Below are 21687 nucleotides of genomic sequence, written 5' to 3' on the forward strand. Positions count from 1 at the left end.
TTTTCAAAATCACCAGATTGTGTTTTTTTCCAATTCTAGCAAAACATGCATACATATAACACGATCACGTTTAGACATGATTAGGATAGTTGTTATTTTTTTGAATATGATAACTGATGAGGATAGTTTGTGGAGTTTTACGACTAATTATACAGTTAGACGACGAGCTTGAAAATCTGGATGGTTTCGTCTCTTAGTTTGTGTGATTGTGTAGAACTTCAGTTCATTTCTAATATTTTATTATAAAAAGAAAGAAAGCAGTTTCATTGGATCCAAATAGTTTCGTAGTTTTACTATGTTCCGAGTCCAACAAGTTAAATCACTCCCGAGAAAGTCTAGAGTGCTGAAAAAGTCCTCTTGCCTAACTCTTTTGCATAATGACAAAACGTAAGCTCTGACAAATAGAGTAATCTATGTTATGGTTTTGTCTAATTATGTAATGTTTATATATTCGTTTGTGGTTTTGAGATGTTTAAAGGCCAACCGAAACAACATGTTCTATTACATCTCGTCAACCAAATTATATTTCTTTCACATGCACCCTAATTCTAGATTACTATTTAATTGTGATTTTCGTCTTGTTAGAAGACAAAGTAATAATACGATTTTAATTAAAGAAAAAAACTATAAGTTTTTACCTTTTTTCTTTATCTTTCCATGATGGAGCGCATGGGCAAACGACTAAATAACCTTAAACTTATGCCACATTTTTTAAAAAACATTGATCAACTAATTATTGGTCACTACGCCCTAAGAAAAATTATTGGTTTCTGCATTAATGCAACATTTTTTAAAGTCTAGTTGTCGGAACTATGTTTGACCCGATTGAATTAGTTTAGTGTTTGAACCCACTTGGATCAAGTGTCATAAGAAAAAAAAAACATATTTAGTGTTAGATTTATCCGGAGGTTCTACAGATTTTAATAAGTATTAAAGTGAGAGCCGGTTGTTAGTATTACCGACTAATTAGGACATAAATCACAAACTTGTGACTTAAGTGTGATACATGGCTTTGACCAACAAAGAAACATAACTGGACCCAGCCAATTGAGTAAAATCGAAGATATATATATGTACTTAACATTATCTTCAACATTTGCCCATACTTTAAAGCATAAACATTTACCTTTCATGGGGATTACATTTTTAAGTCTATAGCTATATCCATTATTCAGTTATGTGCATAAATCAGCTTCTTCTTCTTCTTCTTTTGTAACTAAAGCATGCATAATAAGAAAGCCGATATTGGACATAGACCAACAAAGCTATGTAATTGGAATGATCAGCCAATTAGGTAACACATCAAAGAAAAGAAATAATAGATCCTCCGATGTTTGGTAAATTTATTAATAATTATTTACACAAGTTGGTAATTGTGGAATAATTTGTCTACACAAGGTTGACAATTGTGGCTGAGCGATTATGTTAGAGTGCATCAAGTTGAAAGTGTAGGATTTTGTTGGACTCTTTTGGTGCCTTGGTAAAATAAGATGATATAATCGGGGTGGTTTTGATTGAGCTTCCACCAAGATAGAGTGTTCATATTTTATTAGCTAGTAGACTTAAAGATTTATGTCACTCATCGTAATGAGAAATTTCTACAATTTCCACTTATATACAATGCAAAACAAACTAAATTGGTACAACAAACATATATTCATGTGAACCTCATATGTTCCTCATGCATAGTTACCAATAGTTCGTATCTCTCGTCTTTTATTGGGAGTTATCTTATCAATGTGCTGAATTTGGCTATAATGATGTTTTTCAAATTGAGCACACGACCATGAGTACTTTATTTTTTGTTTTTTCAAAATGACTTAAAATCGTTGTGTATCATTTATCGAGTCTCTATTCGAAAGGCCAGACTAACTCGATTTGGACTGGTGCCAAGACAAAAGCTTGTTTTTGGGGAGGTGCGGAAAGGTGAAACCCTCCGTAGTACGTGATGTATCTCAGGAATAGAAATGTTCTGATTTTATCATTTAATCTTTGTGGAGTTTGATGAATATATAAAGGTGATTTAGAGTTTTTATGTCATTATTTACATGATTACTAAAAGAAACCCTAGGCTAAAAGATATTTGCCTCAAAATTGAAAAAGTTGAATATTTTAACACTTTACTAATATATACTTTGTTAAGCACCATTTTTCCCTCCTATTTTCTCTCCTTATTTCAAGACTACATGTGCCCTCATAGAGACACTTGCTTTTGCATTTCACTTTATGTTAATCTGAGCAATAAAAGACCTCTAAAGACCATATCTAAGCAAATCCCTGAACAAATGTCCTAATCAACAATTTAATTAATACTAGTTTCTTTTCGGTTTCAAGGCGTTTACCAAAAACCAAACAACTCTTTACACAAAACTAGTTCTATTCACTTTGGGATCGGTGATGTGCTTATTGCTATTAATTAATACTAGATATGATCATAGTCTCTTCTATTCCAAGCAACGCATACCACTTTGTTTATGTGGTACACCAGTCATTTACTTGCCTACTCAATAGAAGTTTTCACTTTTGATTTTGTATTTCTCTCCATAAGTATAATATTAGGAATAATTAAAGCTATATAAGTAAAGAATGCGAAAATCTTGATGGATTTAACATTATATATATATATATATATATATATCTTTCTAGATTTAGATTTAAACTCGGATTGTTATGCAATGACGCAACTAGTATAAATGACTAGGCTACATCTTACATGTTATGGTCAGCTAAAAATTGTTATGTTAAATGTGTGATTAAAATTAATTTAATTGAGGTGTATGTACACACGAAGGATTTTATATTGCTATAGATAGATAAATAAATAAAAATAATTTATACTGTTTGGACTGACCAAGTTATAACACTAAGAAAAACAATAATATGGGAATTCCACAGTTTATTTTTCACTAATTTTCAAAATCCGTTATTTTTTTTTAAAAAATGTTCTAACTAAACGAGAGAATTAAAGTTATATTCTCTTCAAGGAAGCTGGCAAATTTATTTAAAGTCTCACTTGTACATCAAACGTACGTTGAATCATTTATAAGAGCTGAGTGTGTAAGATACGTAATTTAAATTTGACAAGTCATTAGCTTTGCCAAATATTTCGAACACTATGAAGTCTGTGATCATTAACTTATTTTTCTTGTCAACAGAAGTCACATGTTACATCACAAATCCTAATTAGTAGAACACTAGAAATCAGATTTAGCTATAACCATCCAACATATAAGCTATACACTTGATTTTTGGAGACTTGTGGGTAAACTAACTACTCTTGAAATGTGAGACTCACATGTAAGTCTTGTTTCGGTAATTAATCTCTAAATTTTAATCTTATGTAACCCTACGTTAATAGACCGAATAATATTTTTTAACTTGAGTAAATCGAAATCAATACTCATATTACTAGATTATAATCTCATATCATATTCCTAATTTTTATTGTATTTTTTCTGTTTCTCTTATTGCCATTTATCTGAAATTTTCTTTTTAATTTATTTTCTCTTATGGTTTTGTCGTGATTCAGGAGTAGTAATTAATTCACGTCATGCGCGATTTAATATGAATTTAAAAATGTTATCTCAGTCCATGAGAAGTAGTAATTGTGTTGTGCGTATTGGTTTGAAGTAGTCCACCAAAAGAGCAATAAATGCAAAGCTCGTAACTTTGACCTATTTTTTGTTTGTCTTATTACACTACTGATTTTTTTTTCCTTTGCCATGTCTATACAGTATACACTATTATTCTCTCTTATTTTTCAATATATGAACTACATAACACATTTAATATAAACAACATGCATTAGTTTACATTAGATAGAAAACTTAAGCTGTTACATGATCCAGGACTTTGGTATCCTAGTGGCATGTCCGCATGTGTTGCAATCTCTTAAAACTCTCAAACAGCAACTACAACATATTCTACATAGTCTCTAGATTTGTTTGGGTCAACCATATAGTCTCGAATTTAAACGTCAAATTCACAGTACGTATATGGTTCTTAACCACTGTATGCCAATTATTATCACTAACCCTTTCAATTATACTGTATTTGAAACCCGAATCTTATATTAACCTTAGCGTTTTAGGCTTAAGTTTATTGTTGACTTTCGAACTGTTAACATACTTTTATGGGTGTATATATATGACTTATGCTACAACCAACTTTTGATCCTTTAACTTCTAGCATAAGTCCATGACTGTAGTTTCCAATGGATATGCTTAGAATCCCGTTGACATATATTTTGAGTGAAGAATTAGATGATGAACAATATAAAAGTATTTAAGCCTTTTAACAAAAATATAAAAATATATTAAAAAAAAATCCTGTTAATAAATTCTTTTACGGGAATGACCAATCAAAATATATGTGGGCTTATTGTTCCACGAACCAGGATGAAACACATCAGATGATACATCATTCAAAGGTTTTGCGAAAGTTCTTTTTATCTAACTAGGATTTCGGATGGTTTGCCTAAAATAACATAATAGAAGAAAATATGGGCGTTACGTATCAGGAAAATATTATCACAAAACAACATTTCAAGAATTCATTACTTTTAAAACAGAAATAGTAAGGTTAGAAAATATTCAAAAAGAGTGCATGTCTTTTAAAGTTGATGGGTCGGTCTTATAGATTGCGCATGTCCTGTATCTCTCCCAAACATTGTGGACCGGTCTATGTATTTGTGAAAGGAAATATGCCAACTTTTACTAGTCTCTCTCTCGCATGTGTGTGAGTGAAATAGTTTTAATATTTCAAATTTATTTCCAAAACAATTCTTACAAGGATTATCAACTGCGCAGCTTAAAAAATCCAATTATACTCAACTAGTATTATCACTCTATAGTTCAGAATACTTTTCTTGAAAATATGAAATATATATAAACTATAAATTTTATGTTTTTATATTATTTAATGAAGACAATCAATGGGATTAAGACCATTAACGTGTGAAACATAAGACATATATGATTTATCGTAAGGTTGAGAATCTATGTATGCTTTTTCAGGGACCAAAAGGAATATATAACATCCCTTCAGAAAAAAAAAGATTTACATGATTTGGGTTGTTACGTTTCAAAAAGAAAATTAAAACTCTAGTTTAAAATCTGGTAGATGTTTCAGCCCCTTGTTTAATAAATCTGAAACGAGATTCTCACCATCATTTTTTTGGGATAAATTATCACTATTATTTTCATATATATGTTATTTTAAATTGATTATTAATTATTTAGTAGAATGGTATAATCATGAATTATAAACAAATACGTGGAATAAAATAACTAAATCGAGATGTTTAATTAAATCAACTTAATTGTCAAGGAAAAGATTTATTTTAGTTTTATCATTAAATGACTAAACCAAAATAAACTAAGCAATATAAAAAGCCTAAAGCAAAGGAATTGACGAAACATGCCTAAAGTGTATGACATAGCGTATTTGAATGAAATTTGTTCACGAGAAAAAGATCATCTTCTCCAAACCCTCTCAGGCCTCTTTTCTCTCTGTTCACATCTGTTTCCTCGTCACACAAGACATATACATTAACCTAATTCAACTGTTCCATGTCTTTTAAAGTTTTCTTGATGGAATTAAGCTGATGCATGTTATTTTATGTTGTAATTATCATCATTTATGGTTAGTTAGTCAATTGGTCTATTTATATTATATGTATATCAACGTAACGACCCTATCATATGCATTTGGATCTGCATCACCAAGATGATGACTTTATAATATCCAAGAGATTTAACAATCTTAACAATCCTTCTCTCTCTTAATCTTGATTGCCATAAGTCAAACTTGAGATTATTTAATTACTATATGGAGCCCAATTATCGCATGTAAATGAGGTTAATATAAATAGGCAGATTTAAACTAACATATATGTCAATGGAATTTGAATAACTAAGAGTTGTTTAGTATTTCACAGCAATGCAAATATACAGGTTTTAAGAACAATATGCAAATGAATTTAAGGGATATATAAAAAGTTCTTAAAGAAAATTCCATAGCCACATATATAAAGAATTTGTTAACTTAAGCTATCATATACTTCTTTTTAGTATAAACTTTATTTGAAAAATTTGCATGTGAGTTCATAAAGGTTTCAACGAGTTCCTAAATAAAATCTAGCTAAGAGGCAATATTAGATGAGTATAGTGAAGACCAAGTGAGTATATCTTTTGGCAGACATATGCAAATCTTGTGAATATGATTGGATTGATATTATTCAACGGATCATAAAGAAAGAGCTTGATTGGAGGATTAAACAGCATATAAACAAATATGATATTAAACAAAAAATAACATATAAAATTATAGGGAAAGCCTGCACAGGTAATATTGACCAACAATAGCTTCTTTCTAACTAGACAAGGCCATGTGTGTTGTAGGACCTCCCAAATATATATTTTCTAATAATTATTTCATCATTTGCCAATTTATTATATAACCATTTCTCATCCTTCTCCTCATACCACCAAAAACCAACCTTCAAGAACAGAGAAGAAGTGATTCTCTAAACAACAAAAATAAAATAAAACTCTTCTTTCTCTATTTCTGTTGAAGGTACCTCATCATTGCAACACAAACTTAAAGCTTTGTTTGTGTCTGCTTTCAGACAATGATACCAAGTTACGACCCAAATGATACAGAGGCTGGTCTCAAGCTTCTCGAGGATCTGACAACAAATGCAGAGGCTATCCAACAACAAGTTCTTCACCAAATACTCTCTCAAAACTCTGGAACTCAATATCTCCGAGCATTTCTGGACGGAGAAGCCGACAAGAATCAACAAAGCTTCAAAAACAAAGTCCCTGTGGTGAATTATGACGACGTAAAGCCTTTCATTCAACGAATCGCTGATGGAGAATCATCTGATATCGTCTCTGCTCAGCCCATCACAGAACTCCTCACTAGGTAAACATATTTTTTCACCAAATTCTACAAAAACTATCGTTATATACTGTTCTCTTAAGAATTTTCGTTATACTTATTAGTAATTTCTTTGAGTTAATATTGGATGCAGTTCGGGGACTTCTGCAGGAAAGCCGAAGTTGATGCCTTCTACAGCTGAAGAATTGGAAAGGAAGACATTTTTCTACAGCATGCTTGTGCCTATCATGAACAAGTAATAAATGAGTTTTTATTACTTCAATCTTAATTTACGTAATTAATTTTTTTGTTTTGTGCATTAATATCTCTTAAATTCATTCTCATTCCAAAATAAAAAAAAAAAGAGAAATACAGAAATATTTCTTAAGAAAATAAAAAACACAATAGTATATAATAATTTTTGTAGCATCCAACAGAAACAATATACGTAACCAGCTCTCTTATTGGGCTTAAAACATTTAGGAAATATATTTGGCTTCTCTTTGCTACAAAACACCTTGCAGATTGAATATGTAGGATCCTAGTTACACTCATGAGAGGGCAAAAATAAATCAATTATATCTGTTTTCTTTAGTCAAAAGATTAAAACAGTGAAGGAATTTTTTTTTGATAGATTGGATTGTGTTTACATATTTGAAATTGCAGATATGTGGATGGGCTAGATGAGGGAAAAGGGATGTATCTTCTATTCATAAAACCAGAGATCAAGACTCCGTCAGGTCTAATGGCCCGTCCTGTTTTGACCAGCTACTACAAAAGTCAACATTTCAGAAACAGACCATTCAACAAGTACAACGTCTACACTAGCCCTGACCAGACCATTCTTTGTCAAGACAGCAAGCAGAGCATGTACTGTCAGCTTCTCTGCGGTCTAGTACAGCGATCTCATGTCCTAAGAGTCGGAGCTGTCTTTGCCTCTGCCTTTCTTCGAGCAGTCAAGTTCTTGGAGGATCATTACAAAGAGCTTTGCGCTGACATTAGAACCGGTACTGTCACTAGCTGGATCACTGACTCATCCTGCAGAGACTCGGTCTTGTCGATCCTTAATGGCCCAAATCAAGAATTGGCTGATGAAATTGAGAGTGAGTGCGCTGAAAAGTCGTGGGAAGGAATCTTGAGGAGGATATGGCCTAAGGCTAAATATGTTGAGGTGATTGTGACTGGTTCGATGGCTCAATACATTCCGACACTAGAGTTTTATAGCGGAGGTTTACCGTTGGTTTCAACGATGTATGCTTCCTCTGAGTGTTACTTTGGTATCAACCTTAATCCGTTGTGTGATCCTGCCGATGTTTCCTACACGCTTCTTCCTAACATGGCTTACTTCGAGTTCTTGCCCGTCGACGACAAATCCCACGAAGAGATTCACTTTGCAACTCACTCCAACACCGATGATGATGATGATGCTCTCAAGGAAGATCTCATCGTCAATCTTGTTAATGTCGAAGTCGGTCAATACTACGAAATCGTCATCACTACATTCACAGGTCAGTGACTCTCTATACGAACACAATCTAGGTCTGATGTGGATTCCTAAAACGGATAGTAACTTGTAGCACAAGTGACCTGTTACATATGTTTTTGTCAATAGGTTTGTACAGATACAGAGTAGGCGATATTCTAAAAGTGACGGGTTTCCACAACAAAGCGCCTCAATTCCGTTTCGTGCAGCGAAGAAACGTTGTACTAAGCATCGACACTGACAAAACGAGCGAAGAAGATCTACTAAACGCAGTGACACAAGCTAAACTAAACCATCTTCAACATCCTTCAAGCCTCTTGCTCACGGAGTACACAAGCTACGCAGACACGTCATCAATCCCAGGGCATTACGTGCTCTTCTGGGAGCTAAAGCCACGTCACAGCAATGACCCACCAAAGCTTGACGACAAGACAATGGAGGATTGTTGCTCTGAGGTTGAGGATTGTTTGGATTACGTCTACAGGAGATGCAGGAACAGGGACAAGTCGATTGGGCCATTGGAGATAAGAGTGGTGAGTTTGGGCACGTTTGATTCGTTAATGGATTTTTGTGTCTCACAAGGATCATCTTTGAATCAGTATAAGACTCCAAGATGTGTTAAATCTGGAGGAGCTCTTGAGATTCTTGATTCCAGAGTTATTGGGAGGTTCTTCAGTAAGAGAGTTCCTCAATGGGAACCACTTGGTTTAGATTCTTAGACTTTACTTCTTTTTCTTTAATGTATGATTAAAGTCTTGATTTTATAAGTATAAGATCTTCATTTGTTAAGTTGCTAATTGGTGTTTCTTTTTTTAATTGTTAAGCTTTTGTCTCTTTTGTAACAAACTTTCAGCAAAGTCCTCTCATTTTGTGAATGTATACTTTTGTGTCTCTTTCTTTATTATTCTTTGTCTCCCTCTCTTTTTCGAAAAGATTAAAAAAAATCGTACCAAACCCTTTACATAAAATCTAGCTCATCTCTTTTTTTCTTCATAGGAATGGTAATATATTCATATTGTATACATAAATCGAACATAACTGAAAAATAAAAACAGAGATTTTAAGACCGAAAAAATATTATAAAAGAGAAACTTTCGAAGTTCTCTTTTGCAATATATCTACGTTAGTATAAGATAAAGATGAAAATAAAATGAGGAGATTGAAATAATTGGATAGAGAGGTGAAGAGTGACGTATAGATGCACATGAAGATGGTGATGGTTTAATATGCCAGCCAACACACAGCAACATCATTGAGATCCACATTTCTTTCTTACATCATTTCTATTTTTTTTCTTGCATAAATCTCAACTCTATCTCTCGTCAACAGTTTTCACTTTTCTTTCTTTTTTCTCTTCTAAAATCCTGAAAATAATTTATATAAATGATCGTTACTTGTACTAGTTGTACATGTAATAAGTGTTGAAGTTGATTAAAACCACACAAAAAGTTTTGTTATGAATTTAATATAAGTTCACTAATATATGCAAAACCATTGTTTAATATGGAAACTATAAAGATTTTCGGAGCAAATTTCTTCCAAGTGTTGACATTTAACAAGTCTTGGATTTGTTTTCAGCTCAAAGTAGGTTTAACTCATTATTAGTAGAAAACCATGTGCCTGAATAGTATTGTAATGTAAACTGCAGAATATAAAATTTTAAGAATATTCGAACAACAATAAACGATGTGTGGTCTTATGAAATCATTATTATATAAAATAAAAACCAAAATTCTTTATATCAGCTATTCATTTTCACATCATAATCTACCTTTTCAAATTGTGGTTTTAATGACATAATTAAAATTAAATATACTAACTATATGAGTATTTGGTAGGACTACCAACGTATATCTATTACTACATTTAATGTCTGTTTGAATGTGGCTGTCGACATACATATATAGCCGTAAAATTTCAATATACAACCTATGTTAAGATATTGGATGAATATATTTTAAAACAAATCGATATATTACCATGATTTGATTTTTATAAAAACATTAAATTTGTAGAAATTTTTCTTGAAACTATCATGAACAAAAAAAACAGATGACATAGGTTTTGATCTAAATAACAATACTGTTAAATATATTTTGAACCAGATTGGCTACCGAATTCAATTTTTCTATTGGGGCTATAGGTGTTCTCCCGGGGAAAATAACCAATGGAGTTGATTACGTTGCTCCTCGCAGTTCTCCCTTTAACACCAACGGTAGATAGGAACCGAAATGTCTCACGACAATCTAAACCCAGGGCTCAGGCAAGAAAACCAGGGAAGCGTGAAAGAGCTCACTCGTCCAAAGTTAGATCTAGCGAATAGCGATAGCGTTTTTGTTTGTATAACAACTTGTAATCCACACTCATAGTTTCGGATATTCAAAAGTTTGATCGAATCAAAACGGTAATGTGGCTAATATGCCCACCCACCCCTCGTAGCTAGATTCATCGTAAGAAATGAATTGAAAGCATGGTAAAATAAAAGCAAAGCATGGTTAATGTGGAAGTAAGTAACCGACAAGAGTTGGATATGATGGATGTGTTGCTATAAAGAGTAAATGGGGTAAAAGAGACAGATCTATGACCCCAAATATTAAAGCAAAAGAAAAAAGGGAACAAACTTAACTGTTCACTTAAGAGAAAACGATGAGTTTCCTCTCAACTGTCCTGTCATGTTACTTTCCGTATCGCTCTCCAGAACAAAAACGCTGTCGTTTTCGTCTCGCTACCAACACAAAACCATTGCAACCCCATCTAATCCTGCTGTTTCAGTGTATATAAAATAAATAAATAAAACTGTTCATTGCATGTAAGTCTGGAAATATATACACGTATTGTCAACTTAATGACAGATTCGAATAATGCATTTTTCTTCGATAAGAATCTATCCACAATAGTTTTGATTAGAGAGCGAGACCCCATGAAAGTTAGTGTCTGAGACTTTATCAGCTTGTAGCCTTGTAGTCCTAACCACACTTAGACGTTGTGAATCTACAGTGGTCTATTCCAAAAATAGTTTATAAACATTTTATTTCCGCATTCGTAAGTCGTAACCCGTCCTTTTCTGTAGAAAAAAAACTACGTTAAACAAACATCATAGAAGGCTAGTTTTTATAGACAAATTAGGTATAAGTCGCACAACAAACCCAAGGTTTAGATGATGAACACAACTATTTCACTATCATAGTTAATCAAGGTGGTTAATCAAAGGAATTCTAGATCGAAACTCATAACTGTTCTCGTTATAACTAAATAATCGAATTTGATCAAATTTTGGGGTAAGTTCTCGTTATAACTAAATAATTGAATTCGATCAAATTTTCGGATAGGCTCGACTACGCGTTCTTTTGGAGGGGTCTAATACTCACCACTAGTCCAATACTCATGTGTAATATAATAACTCAATCAAGCTTTTTTTAGCTACTATAAATCATATAAAACTAGTCAAAGAAGATGTTAAATATGACGTTGTTATACTCACATGCAAAATAAAGTACATTTGTAACTGTAAAAGTTTTAATAATCAACGAATCATGGATTGAGAATAAATTTATGAATGTAGCTGGGAGTCATTAAAACTTTACTGCATGTTAATTTTTCGAGTTAAAGCATCCTTAATAGACTAATGGTTGAAAGTTTGGTTTGTTGATATTAGAAAGAGAGTATCATTTAAACCAAAAAAAAAGAAATAGAGTATCATGACTCTGGATTTAAATCCTGAATTGATAAACGGCAAATGCGCAGTAAAATGTGTTTGTAGTTGCATTACTACAAGAGTCAAATCCAAAACTACTAAATTTGTACAAACTAAATAGACATGCGGCCGAGAATACACACTAAGCTAAGAAGAAGAAAACTAAAGAGAGTTTTAAAGTTTTTCTTAAGTCTAATTATAATATCAAATCATAAACAAAGCAGACGTGAAAGATGCAACTAAAAGTGGAATGATTAACTAAAAAGGCAACAAAGTCGACATGCAAGCTAAACAAAGAAATGGTTAAACTCAAGATTAATAAATTGATCTATCGTTTTAAAAGTAGAAAAAAGAAAAGGAAATGTGAGCGTGTGTGAGCCGTGTTATGTAAAGGGAGAGGCTAGAATAAGGCCACGAGTGCAAGAGGGAACAAAGAGAAGCTAATAATTAGAAGGTTAGGGAGAGACTCAAGAAATGAAAAGAAGAGACAAAAGATAGAGAGAGAAGAGAGACCCACAAAACAAAACACACACGAGTAGAGATGCAGCATTAGACACGACTCCTCCTTTTTCCTACGCACGCAATTTGGAGCTCGTCCTCATATTGGAGGTAGGGACTCTCCTTTAACACTTGCTCTTTCCCTTCTCAGTTTTGGTCGGATTCATTTCATAAATCTCTCTCTCTCCCCCATTTTCTCTCTTATCCAACTTCTTGTCTCTATTTCCAATTCTAAAGAAACAAGCAAGATTTGGTAGAGATTATATGAAAGATTTATCTTATATACAATAACTTGTGAAGTAGAGACTCAAAAACCTTAGCAATTATTGATTGTTCATAGTTGTCACATTTTGGTCAAACTTAGCCATGTATCTAGTATCTACATTGGACCGTCCAACTTATGCATATTAATCTAGGTATTTTTGAATAATTTGTAGCCATGTTAATAAATGACAAAACTCCTAGAAGATTGAGACAGAAAGCAACAAGACTGAAGAGAGAGAGAGAGAGAGAGAGAGAGAGAGAGTGTGTGTGAGACCATAATATTAGTATTAAGAGTCGACCATATTAGTCGTACTCTGAACACCGCATTTAACACCCCACTCGTGTGTCCTGTCTTTCAATTGCTTGTCCCGATTCACGTTCAATGACAGAACCTTATTCCTAATTTCACGCTCGTTGTTTGCAAACTTAACAACTCTTACTTAGCATTTTCCTATCTCCATTCCGGAAACCCGCATACATCACAATCATTGTTGGCCTAAAAACACGCTAAATCTATTTTGACACACATGAATAGCATGGACTACCATGGAAAAGAGACCTATATCCATTTAATTGTAGGATCATGCGTCTTAACTGATATTCGTTTTAACCATGGTCACTTTCCTTCAATATGGCTAATAACAGGCCAGAGGACCGGAAAATCTGTACGTTATACTCGGAAGTGACTGGTTGAGTTCATAATTGTAGGAGTAACAAGATTTCTAATTTTCTACCCTTGTAGTTCTTATGGATCATAACTTTAGACATCTTAATACCACAGTAACACGGTCGGACATGTTTCCTCGGTGAAATACAACTCACAACTAGGGATTTTGGGTTGAAATTTTGCGGACAGCCAGGCTCGGTTCTGGATAGGACGGCCCGAGCTGGACCATTTTCATTTTGTCACAATTGGACCCCGATTAAGTCTAATCCCGCTTTTTTCATTGCACTTTCCAGGTAAGATGGGGGCCATAGACAAACAAGACCATACTAAATCCTAAAACTCAAGCCTAAATAAGGACCGGCCTAATCAGTGCATCAAATTGAGCCGGGCCAGGTTGGCCCATCAAAACACACTGAGGGGCAAAATATCAAAAATAAATAAAACTACAAGGGGATGACTTTAAACCGGGTCCAAATCCGGGTCCGACTGAACCAGGTTGCCCCATTTTTTTTTTTTTTTTTTTTTTTTGAATGTCAAAAAAGAAAATATGAGATGCAACCAACTCTCAATCAGGGAATGGACATTTTGATGGCATTTGTATTGTCACTTCTAAGCTACTAATCACAATCTACAAACTGTGTTTATGGTAGCATTTCTCCTCAGTGGTAAATAGAATCTATGGATACAAAATATTTACCTGTTCTTGAAGATGCTTAAAACATTCCACTATCATTCAGATTCTTACCCCAACTTTTCTTGCTCGAGCTTTTCAACTATAGCCTTCTTTTCATCATCAGAAAGGGACATGAACGTGAAAACAGATTTATCTCCGATATCATCCTTCAAAAACCAAACAAGATTATAGATGATTAGTATTATGACATTTTGGTACTTTCATAAATAGCAAAGACCTCTATGAAAGCTTGTACATGGCTTATCTTCAGAGAGGAACAATGTACCTTAATAGGCTGAGTAAACTTTCTTCCAGCAAATACTAGAAAGAGAGCCATCCATGTTCCTAGCAACACCAGTTTTACCTCATCATTCATCAGACCACTCTGCAAATTCAATTTACCAATTTAAGTCAGGCCAATTTAACAAATACCAAGATCCCCCAAGTTAAGGAAATTTGAAGCTTTCTCTTTAGAGAAACGACGCAGCAGATTTGATCTCAGGAGTCTAGGCAGCTAAAGCAGGATATCTTAATCAAACAAGGTACTTTACCAAATGCCCAAGAAGAACTGAAGGTATGATGAATGTAAGAAGGCCAGCTTCTAGCTTTCCATAACAAAGACCTGCAGACAGAAATTACATATCAAGAACATTGGCACGGTTAAAGATATGAAGCCTTATGCAGAAGCAAGATATTTACCTTCTTTGAAAACGAGTCCTGTGAGAGATGCGAATAGGGGACCAACAAACCAAACAGCGGATGGATGATCAACGACATAATGAACCAAGTTATCACCAGCTGGTCTAGCAAGGGCTGCGTAAGTAGCGAAAGAACCAACAAAACCAAGTGCCCATAAAGCTTGAAGAGTCCTCTTAATCTCCGTAACATATATATGTATTAGAAACAGAGATAGCCCCAAACCACTAGCACCAACAAAGTAAAACAGATCATGGTTTTGCTTGATTGTTTCACTTAACCAAGAGTCTCCTGGTAAAAAGGCAGCAGAAGAAGCAGCTACAAAAGATGCAGCAGCAGTTACTAGTCCTGATCTGTACAAAATAACCTGAAGAGAAAAAGGTACTCATCAACAACTTGAGCTACCTCTAAACTACATGACTATGAGAATATGAACAAATTGGCCTAAAACTATCAAAAGGATTCAACTTTGAGGAACCCAAGTGTGAATTGGGCAGGAATCGTAAGGAGAGAAGAGAAGAGACCTCTTTGACATCGGCTTGGTCAATGGTCCAAGGACCGTAAACACCTTTGTAAACGGTTCCATCGACGGCTCCTTGCGAACTATTGCTCACAGCCTTAACGTTAGCCCTTCCTCTTCTCACCCCAACTCTGGCCGTTAAAAACGCCGGCGATTTGTTGAAATAAGCCGGCGGTGTGACGAGTGTCGTCGTCGATAGCAAACGCGAGGCCATAAGTCACGAATCGAATTCACAGAAGTCGTACCGGTTTGGTCTGGCATAGCTTGCTAGTGAGCCAGATTGATCAGAGGTATCAAAACGCGGTCGTTTGGTTATGAGTCTTAATGTCTTATGACGTGGTTGGGTTGAATTGGTTGAAATAATCTGTGGTTATTATCATTTCATCGTCATGGACAAAATTCAACAGTAAGCTAAGAAATATCTCTTATGAAAAAGATCTTTTGATATTGTCTTTAGTTGTACATTTGGTCTCTTCCAAATTTGCGTAATGCAGAGACTTACCTGGATTCAGTAATCAGTACAAGTATCTCTGATTATCCACAAAAATGATTGTAATCTCATTGAAGATTCAACCAACAAAAATAAGTAGTAAGACCTACACTATAGCCACACAAATACCTATCTCAAATTTAGAGACTAGACTATGGATGATACAGAGTGAATGTAAAATCTTTGTGTTGTATAATTTGTCAGATTTTACGCCTCAATGCAAAAGCCATCTTGTTAGCTTGATTTGATTCGACTGATCTCCAACACTCTAGCACTGTTTAGATCATCACTATCTTGATTCAACTACCAGCAAAGAATGTCATACTCAAGGACATGACATACCTCTGTAATGTAAAAGTTATACATAAGAGAGTCTGTTTCTTTCTACATAAAGAACACAGGGGTTACATACAAAAGGTCCTTGCAGATGGTAAATACTGCAGAACCAAGACACCTCATTCAATCTCTATCTGTTGAGGAGAGTCTTCATCATTGGAAACAACCCCATCTGCATCAACTTCTTCTTCTGTAATACCCGAGGCTTCAACTGTTCGCGTCACCCAATCCTTGAGCGGCTCTTCGTTTAGATCAAGTCTTAGAAGTCCAGCAAACATCCCACCCAAGAATGCAATTGGCTCCTATACAAACAAACCACATTGAAACAGAGAGCATTTGATGCATCAATACTACCATCCAATATGAAAACAAACAATGTAACACTTATCTAAGGATACATATGTGAAACAAACAGACAAAAACCCTCCAAGATTGATCAACAAACAACACACAATCACATCACAAAATTGGGATATCAATTGCTTAATTGCTATCTGGAACAACTCATCCCAAGTACAGATTACGGAAAAAGAATCAATTTTGTCATCATCTATATAATTGTACCTTGAGAGCTTCGGAGAGAATGGGTTCTTGAGGGAGATTGAAACAAGATGATTTCGAAATTAGGGTTCTACGAGTCGGACGAAACCAAAGTTCATTGCTTTTGACTCCGGCGGAGAACTGAAAATTGTGACCCACAAAAGAGAATTGTTAAACAGATTGTGTAATTAGAAAATCAAAATCAGAAGACGAAGAAGGAAGACGGACCTGGTGATGGTGAAGCTGAGAGACGACGACACCCGAGGACGGAGGACAAGTACAGATTAAGACAAAACCCATCTCTTCTTCTTCTTCTTCCTCGGCTCGGCTCAGAAATTATCTCTATCTCAAAAGACTGAACCAAGACCACAGTGATTTCTCAATCTTTATTTTATTATTTTTAATTTAATCAAACCTAATCTGAATTTTTTTAACCAGAAAATAAAAACGAAACAAACCAGAAAATTGTGCATTTGCATTGAGGATTTGGGTTAAATCCGACGTTGTCCGTATCTAACATGAATTAGCCGAAATTTTCCGAATAAGCTGAAGATTAATTGGTATTATTTGCGTAGGTTAGTACTTAGTAGTGTATATCATAAGGTCGGACAATTATATATTTGTATTTCTCTGTTTACAATCTATAATATTACAGTGATGATATTTTGTGACTTCTTTTATACATAAACCGCATTCGTAACTGAATTTTGCTTTTCTATATAATAGTTCCAAAACTCCAAGAGAGAAGCTCATCTAACGGGATTAAGTAAACTAATGGTTTCATTGGTTTGTATTTTTATGTCTTTTTCAACATTATTTCTTTCTAAGGGTTATTGTTTTCGGGGATTTTAATATGTTTGTTTGTTTAGTTTTCATAGATATTTTTTTCTATTGAAATGTGTAAATTTTTATATAATATATTTCAGTTGAAAGAAAAAAAACTAACTAAATTTAAATTTCAGAATATCTACATATACATTTTTGCAACCATTTTAGCAAATAAATCCTCTACTTGACACTTATTTACAATGGCATGCCATTGGCATTATTTTTTTTTTCCTTAATTATTTGATTTGATTTTTAATTTTTGATTTAATATATCAATCACATTATTCATTCAAATTTAATCCAAACAACTAACTTTAAATCAAATTCCTTAAAATTAGCTACACATGATTATTTAAATGATTATTAATATTATACTTTATTAAAAGGTAAATATTGTAATTATTTAAAGTTTATAAAACGTTTATAATATTTATAAAATATAAAACTATATGTTACATATAGAGAAATATTTTAAATGTGAAATTTATAAAAATCAAATAACTATTTGAAAGACACATTTTAAATTTATTTGAATTATAAATCTTTTAATAAAAATATTATTTAAACAAAACAAAAAAAATAATGTTTAATTTCACCGAACGGGATTAGATGGTATGACAGGTTTAGAATATTAAAATATATGAACTTTATAAATTATAACAATTAAATAACCATTTAAAATAAAAAGTTTGAAATTGATTTGAATTATATATATTTAAAATTAAAGTATTATTAAAACAAAAATAATAAAATAATATTTAATTTTATTGAACGGGGTTAGATGGTAGGACGAGTTTGAGTTGATAGTAATATGAGACAGTATACCTAGGATGAAATCCATTAAATATGTTTAATTTCATTGAACGGAATTAGATGGTCAGACGGGTTTGAGTTTATAGTAATACGACACGTTATACAACGGGTGAAATCCTATAACTAACAATTAAAATACAATGATATAATTTAAAATATATGACAAAAAAAACAATCTTAACAAAAATCATATATAATTTTAAATTTTAAATTTTAAAAATCGACTTACGGTGTATTCCATGATAAAATCAAGGGATTGTACAATATATAGAAATTAGATTATATATTTATAAATACAAAACAATATGTTACATATAGATAATTTATAAAATAATATATTCTTAGTTACTTTTAATAAAATAAATAGTTCTGCGGTGTACCGCGGGTTAAAATCTAGTATTAGATTAAAACTCTAAGACCAAAACCAATATCATATGTAAATCATCTATATATTATAGATTAGTTAATTTTTACTTTGTGTACTATCATTCATTAAAGCAAAAATTAAAAAACCCGGAAAAACTCGACTAAATTGAAAATTCATTGAATATCAGTAGTATTTTTCAATCATATGATACTATTTTCTAGTGTTTTTCACTTTCTCGTTTATTTCGTGCTACTTAAGTATTGGTTGTATGGTTTGTGGAGCTTTAATGTGTATGTTCATTGATACATTTTGTATTATCGTTTTCAAATTAATAAAGAATGAAGATGTTAAAAATATATATATATATATATATATATATATATATATTATGACATTATTCAGTAATAATTATACACAAAAGTAATTCATATTCACACGATATATCTCTTGTTTATTTTCTTTCTTGGATAACGAACATGTTCATGCTCATGCTACTAATCATTATAAAAGCATTGAGATTAGTCATATGAAACGCCACAAAAAAATAATTAAGAAGACGATAAGGAGTAGTTTTATATAGCAAAGTTTCTATATTAGAAATATAAATATCGCTTCCTTTTCAGTCCTTCAGTGTGAAATCATGTATATAATTTGATATCTAATAAATCATGATTAAACGAAATGAAATTAATCATTTGGATCCGAAAGATTGCGAGACTTTGCAATCATGAGTATTGTAAAGCATGTGATTAGCCCATCATTTGATCAAGTGGCACATATATATTCAAGGAAAACAAATGAATCCGAAAAGAGTCTAGGAAGTTCACATACTATATGATATAACATATTAATTAGTACCGTTAATAAAAGAACTGAATTGAGAAGTTTACTCTTCCTGATTTTTGATTAAAATTTTTATATCATGACTAAATCGTTGTTGAATTGTAGACCTATAGAAGTATATATACTGTGTATTATTTATCAAAAACAAAAATATAGTTCTGTTTGATAAATAGAAACTATACATAGTTGAAGTAACTATTGCATGTGTATTTGAAGGTAACTATTGCATGTGTGTATTGAAGGTAAGCACGTTGAAGTAATTTTGTCATGTTCGAACTCAACCAATGAGTAGGTAAATACCACATGTATACATGTATGATAAGGAAATAGTCTTTACCTTAAGTTACATGCCTCTATGATTCAAATTGATTGCCAAAATTATTTTAAAACCAAAATGGCGAAAGATAAACCGATTTTGGAAGACGTAGAAAAAAAGATAACGATTCATATGGACGATTAGTTGCTAACAAACTTGCATACATCCAGTAATTTTTTTTTTGTTTGGTTTTAAACAAAAGAAACTGATAATCAACGTTCATAATTGAAAGCCAAAACGTCTTACAAGTTACAAGTGATCATAAGTAGGCGCAAGGAATCTCACGCTCCTACAAATAATAGCAGGCCTAAAATTAAAATAAAAGAAAAAAAGTTTGGAAAAAGAAAAAGAAAAAATCCATTGCAGATTGGTTCATAGTCCTGCATGATTCACTAGGGCCAATCCTAAAAGCAACTAACTCATTTCACTTTCACTTATGATTAGATGGTGATGATCATCTGATTTTGCACATTTCCATGTGACCCACTTTTTGTATCTTAAAAAATTCCAAAAGGGACCTTTAGAATAAAAGAGAGGGTCCCTACACAAACACATAGTGAAGGTGATCTATTTAAGCACACCCATATTCATTGTTCAAACATAACCAAATCCATCATTTCTAGTTATCTTTCTATCATTTTACATTTTGACTATTTGATAAACTATAGTAATTAGCTATGGAGTTCAATGGTAATTTGAATGCCGGTTCTTGCTCTAGATCAAAAAAGAGTCATAGGCAAAAGCAGCAACAACCGCAGCCACAGCCACAACAACATATTGAAGAAATAAAGTATGTAGGAGTGAGGAGGAGGCCATGGGGAAGATATGCAGCTGAGATAAGAAACCCGACGACGAAAGAGAGGTATTGGCTAGGTACTTTTGACACGGCCGAGGAGGCTGCATTGGCTTATGATAGAGCCGCACGGTCCATAAGAGGCTTGACTGCTCGAACCAACTTTGTCTACTCCGATATGCCTCGTGGCTCCTCAGTAACTTCCTTTGTGTCTCCTGATGAATCCCAACGTTTCATTTCCGAGTTATTCAACCCTCCAAGCCAACTAGAAGCTACTAACAGCAACAATAACAACAATAACAATCTCTACTCATCGACCAACAACCAAAACCAGAACTCTATTGAGTTCTCATACAATGGGTGGCCTCAGGAGGCTGAATGTGGTTATCAATCTATAACCAGTAATGCTGAGCATTGTGATCATGAGCTTCCACCTCTTCCTCCCAGTACTTGTTTTGGAGCTGAACTGAGGATTCCGGAGACGGATAGCTATTGGAATGTTGCGCATGCAAGCATAGACACGTTTGCCTTCGAGCTTGATGGCTTTGTGGATCAAAACAGTCTTGGTCAGAGTGGAACAGAAGGGTTTAATTCTTTACCCTCCACATTCTTCTACCAATAACAGTCATGAGTTGTCCAAGTTTGTGTCTTTGTTCTTTGGTATTTCTTTTGTTATCACTGTCCTTTTCGCCTTTATAATGGAGTGGAATGAGAGATATCAAGTGTCTCTCTCTCGCTTGTAGAGTTTATGTTTCTTTGAAAATTTATCAAATGTTTTGTTATTGTCGCTTACCAAATGCAAGACTCTCTTGATTAGTACTTGTAAACTTTGTGTAACGCATACGATTGTGATTGCTTCAAAATCTATTTATTTTTCGGTCCATATACCTTTTGATGATATTGATTTTAAGGTGTAACTGGCTAACTAGCACGATTAAGGTTTTTCAATTAGATAATTAGTATCGGAGGAAAATAAAAAATACC

General features: G+C 33.2%; 5 protein-coding genes and 2 non-coding genes across 10 annotated transcripts; 4 read left to right on the forward strand and 3 right to left on the reverse strand.

The window, feature by feature from the left end:
• The first annotated feature begins 6369 nt into the window (after window positions 1–6369).
• GH3.17 (Auxin-responsive GH3 family protein) lies at window positions 6370–9319 on the forward strand. Of its 2 annotated transcripts, NM_102578.4 has the most exons (4): window positions 6370–6927; window positions 7037–7138; window positions 7549–8390; window positions 8495–9319. In NM_102578.4, the coding sequence occupies exons 1-4, from the start codon at window positions 6632–6634 to the stop codon at window positions 9082–9084; spliced, it is 1830 nt and encodes a 609-aa protein (NP_174134.1). In that variant the 5' UTR covers window positions 6370–6631; the 3' UTR covers window positions 9085–9319. The 2 variants fall into 2 exon arrangements, with proteins under 2 accessions (NP_174134.1, NP_849718.1); NM_179387.2 differs by lacking the exon at window positions 6370–6927 and having other exon boundaries at window positions 7115–8390; window positions 8495–9268.
• A 1142-nt stretch (window positions 9320–10461) lies between these two features.
• Window positions 10462–10785, forward strand: AT1G28135 (uncharacterized protein). Its single transcript, NM_102579.2, has one exon. It carries the CDS (start codon window positions 10533–10535, stop codon window positions 10686–10688), a length of 156 nt encoding a protein of 51 aa, NP_174135.1. The 5' UTR covers window positions 10462–10532; the 3' UTR covers window positions 10689–10785.
• Window positions 10786–10909: 124 nt separating this feature from the next.
• AT1G09005 lies at window positions 10910–12795 on the reverse strand. Of its 2 annotated transcripts, NR_143451.1 has the most exons (2): window positions 12577–12795; window positions 10910–11429 (listed from the first exon to the last, which is right to left on the reverse strand). It is a non-coding gene; the product is annotated as an uncharacterized misc_RNA (transcript). The 2 variants fall into 2 exon arrangements; NR_143452.1 differs by having other exon boundaries at window positions 10910–12795.
• Window positions 12335–14013, forward strand: AT1G09015. Its single transcript, NR_143453.1, has 2 exons — window positions 12335–12668; window positions 13782–14013. It is a non-coding gene; the product is annotated as an uncharacterized misc_RNA (transcript).
• AT1G28140 (integral membrane family protein) lies at window positions 13077–15711 on the reverse strand. The gene is made up of 5 exons (NM_102580.4): window positions 15382–15711; window positions 14861–15224; window positions 14713–14783; window positions 14448–14546; window positions 13077–14328 (listed from the first exon to the last, which is right to left on the reverse strand). Exons 1-5 carry the CDS (start codon window positions 15589–15591, stop codon window positions 14230–14232), a joined length of 843 nt encoding a protein of 280 aa, NP_564300.1. The 5' UTR covers window positions 15592–15711; the 3' UTR covers window positions 13077–14229.
• A 131-nt stretch (window positions 15712–15842) lies between these two features.
• On the reverse strand, window positions 15843–17411 carry AT1G28150 (uncharacterized protein). Of its 2 annotated transcripts, NM_001332802.1 has the most exons (4): window positions 17202–17411; window positions 16972–17098; window positions 16768–16884; window positions 15843–16505 (listed from the first exon to the last, which is right to left on the reverse strand). In NM_001332802.1, exons 2-4 carry the CDS (start codon window positions 17041–17043, stop codon window positions 16323–16325), a joined length of 372 nt encoding a protein of 123 aa, NP_001321756.1. In that variant the 5' UTR covers window positions 17044–17098; window positions 17202–17411; the 3' UTR covers window positions 15843–16322. The 2 variants fall into 2 exon arrangements, with proteins under 2 accessions (NP_001321756.1, NP_564301.1); NM_102581.4 differs by having other exon boundaries at window positions 16972–17205.
• Window positions 17412–20516: 3105 nt separating this feature from the next.
• Window positions 20517–21325, forward strand: AT1G28160 (Integrase-type DNA-binding superfamily protein; the record flags this gene model as incomplete). The annotated part of the gene is made up of 1 exon (NM_102582.2): window positions 20517–21325. The coding sequence occupies exon 1, from the start codon at window positions 20588–20590 to the stop codon at window positions 21323–21325; it is 738 nt and encodes a 245-aa protein (NP_174138.1). The 5' UTR covers window positions 20517–20587.
• Window positions 21326–21687: the final 362 nt, after the last annotated feature.

Source organism: Arabidopsis thaliana, assembly GCF_000001735.4.
Source record: "Arabidopsis thaliana chromosome 1 sequence".
Taxonomy (NCBI): Eukaryota; Viridiplantae; Streptophyta; class Magnoliopsida; order Brassicales; family Brassicaceae; genus Arabidopsis; species Arabidopsis thaliana.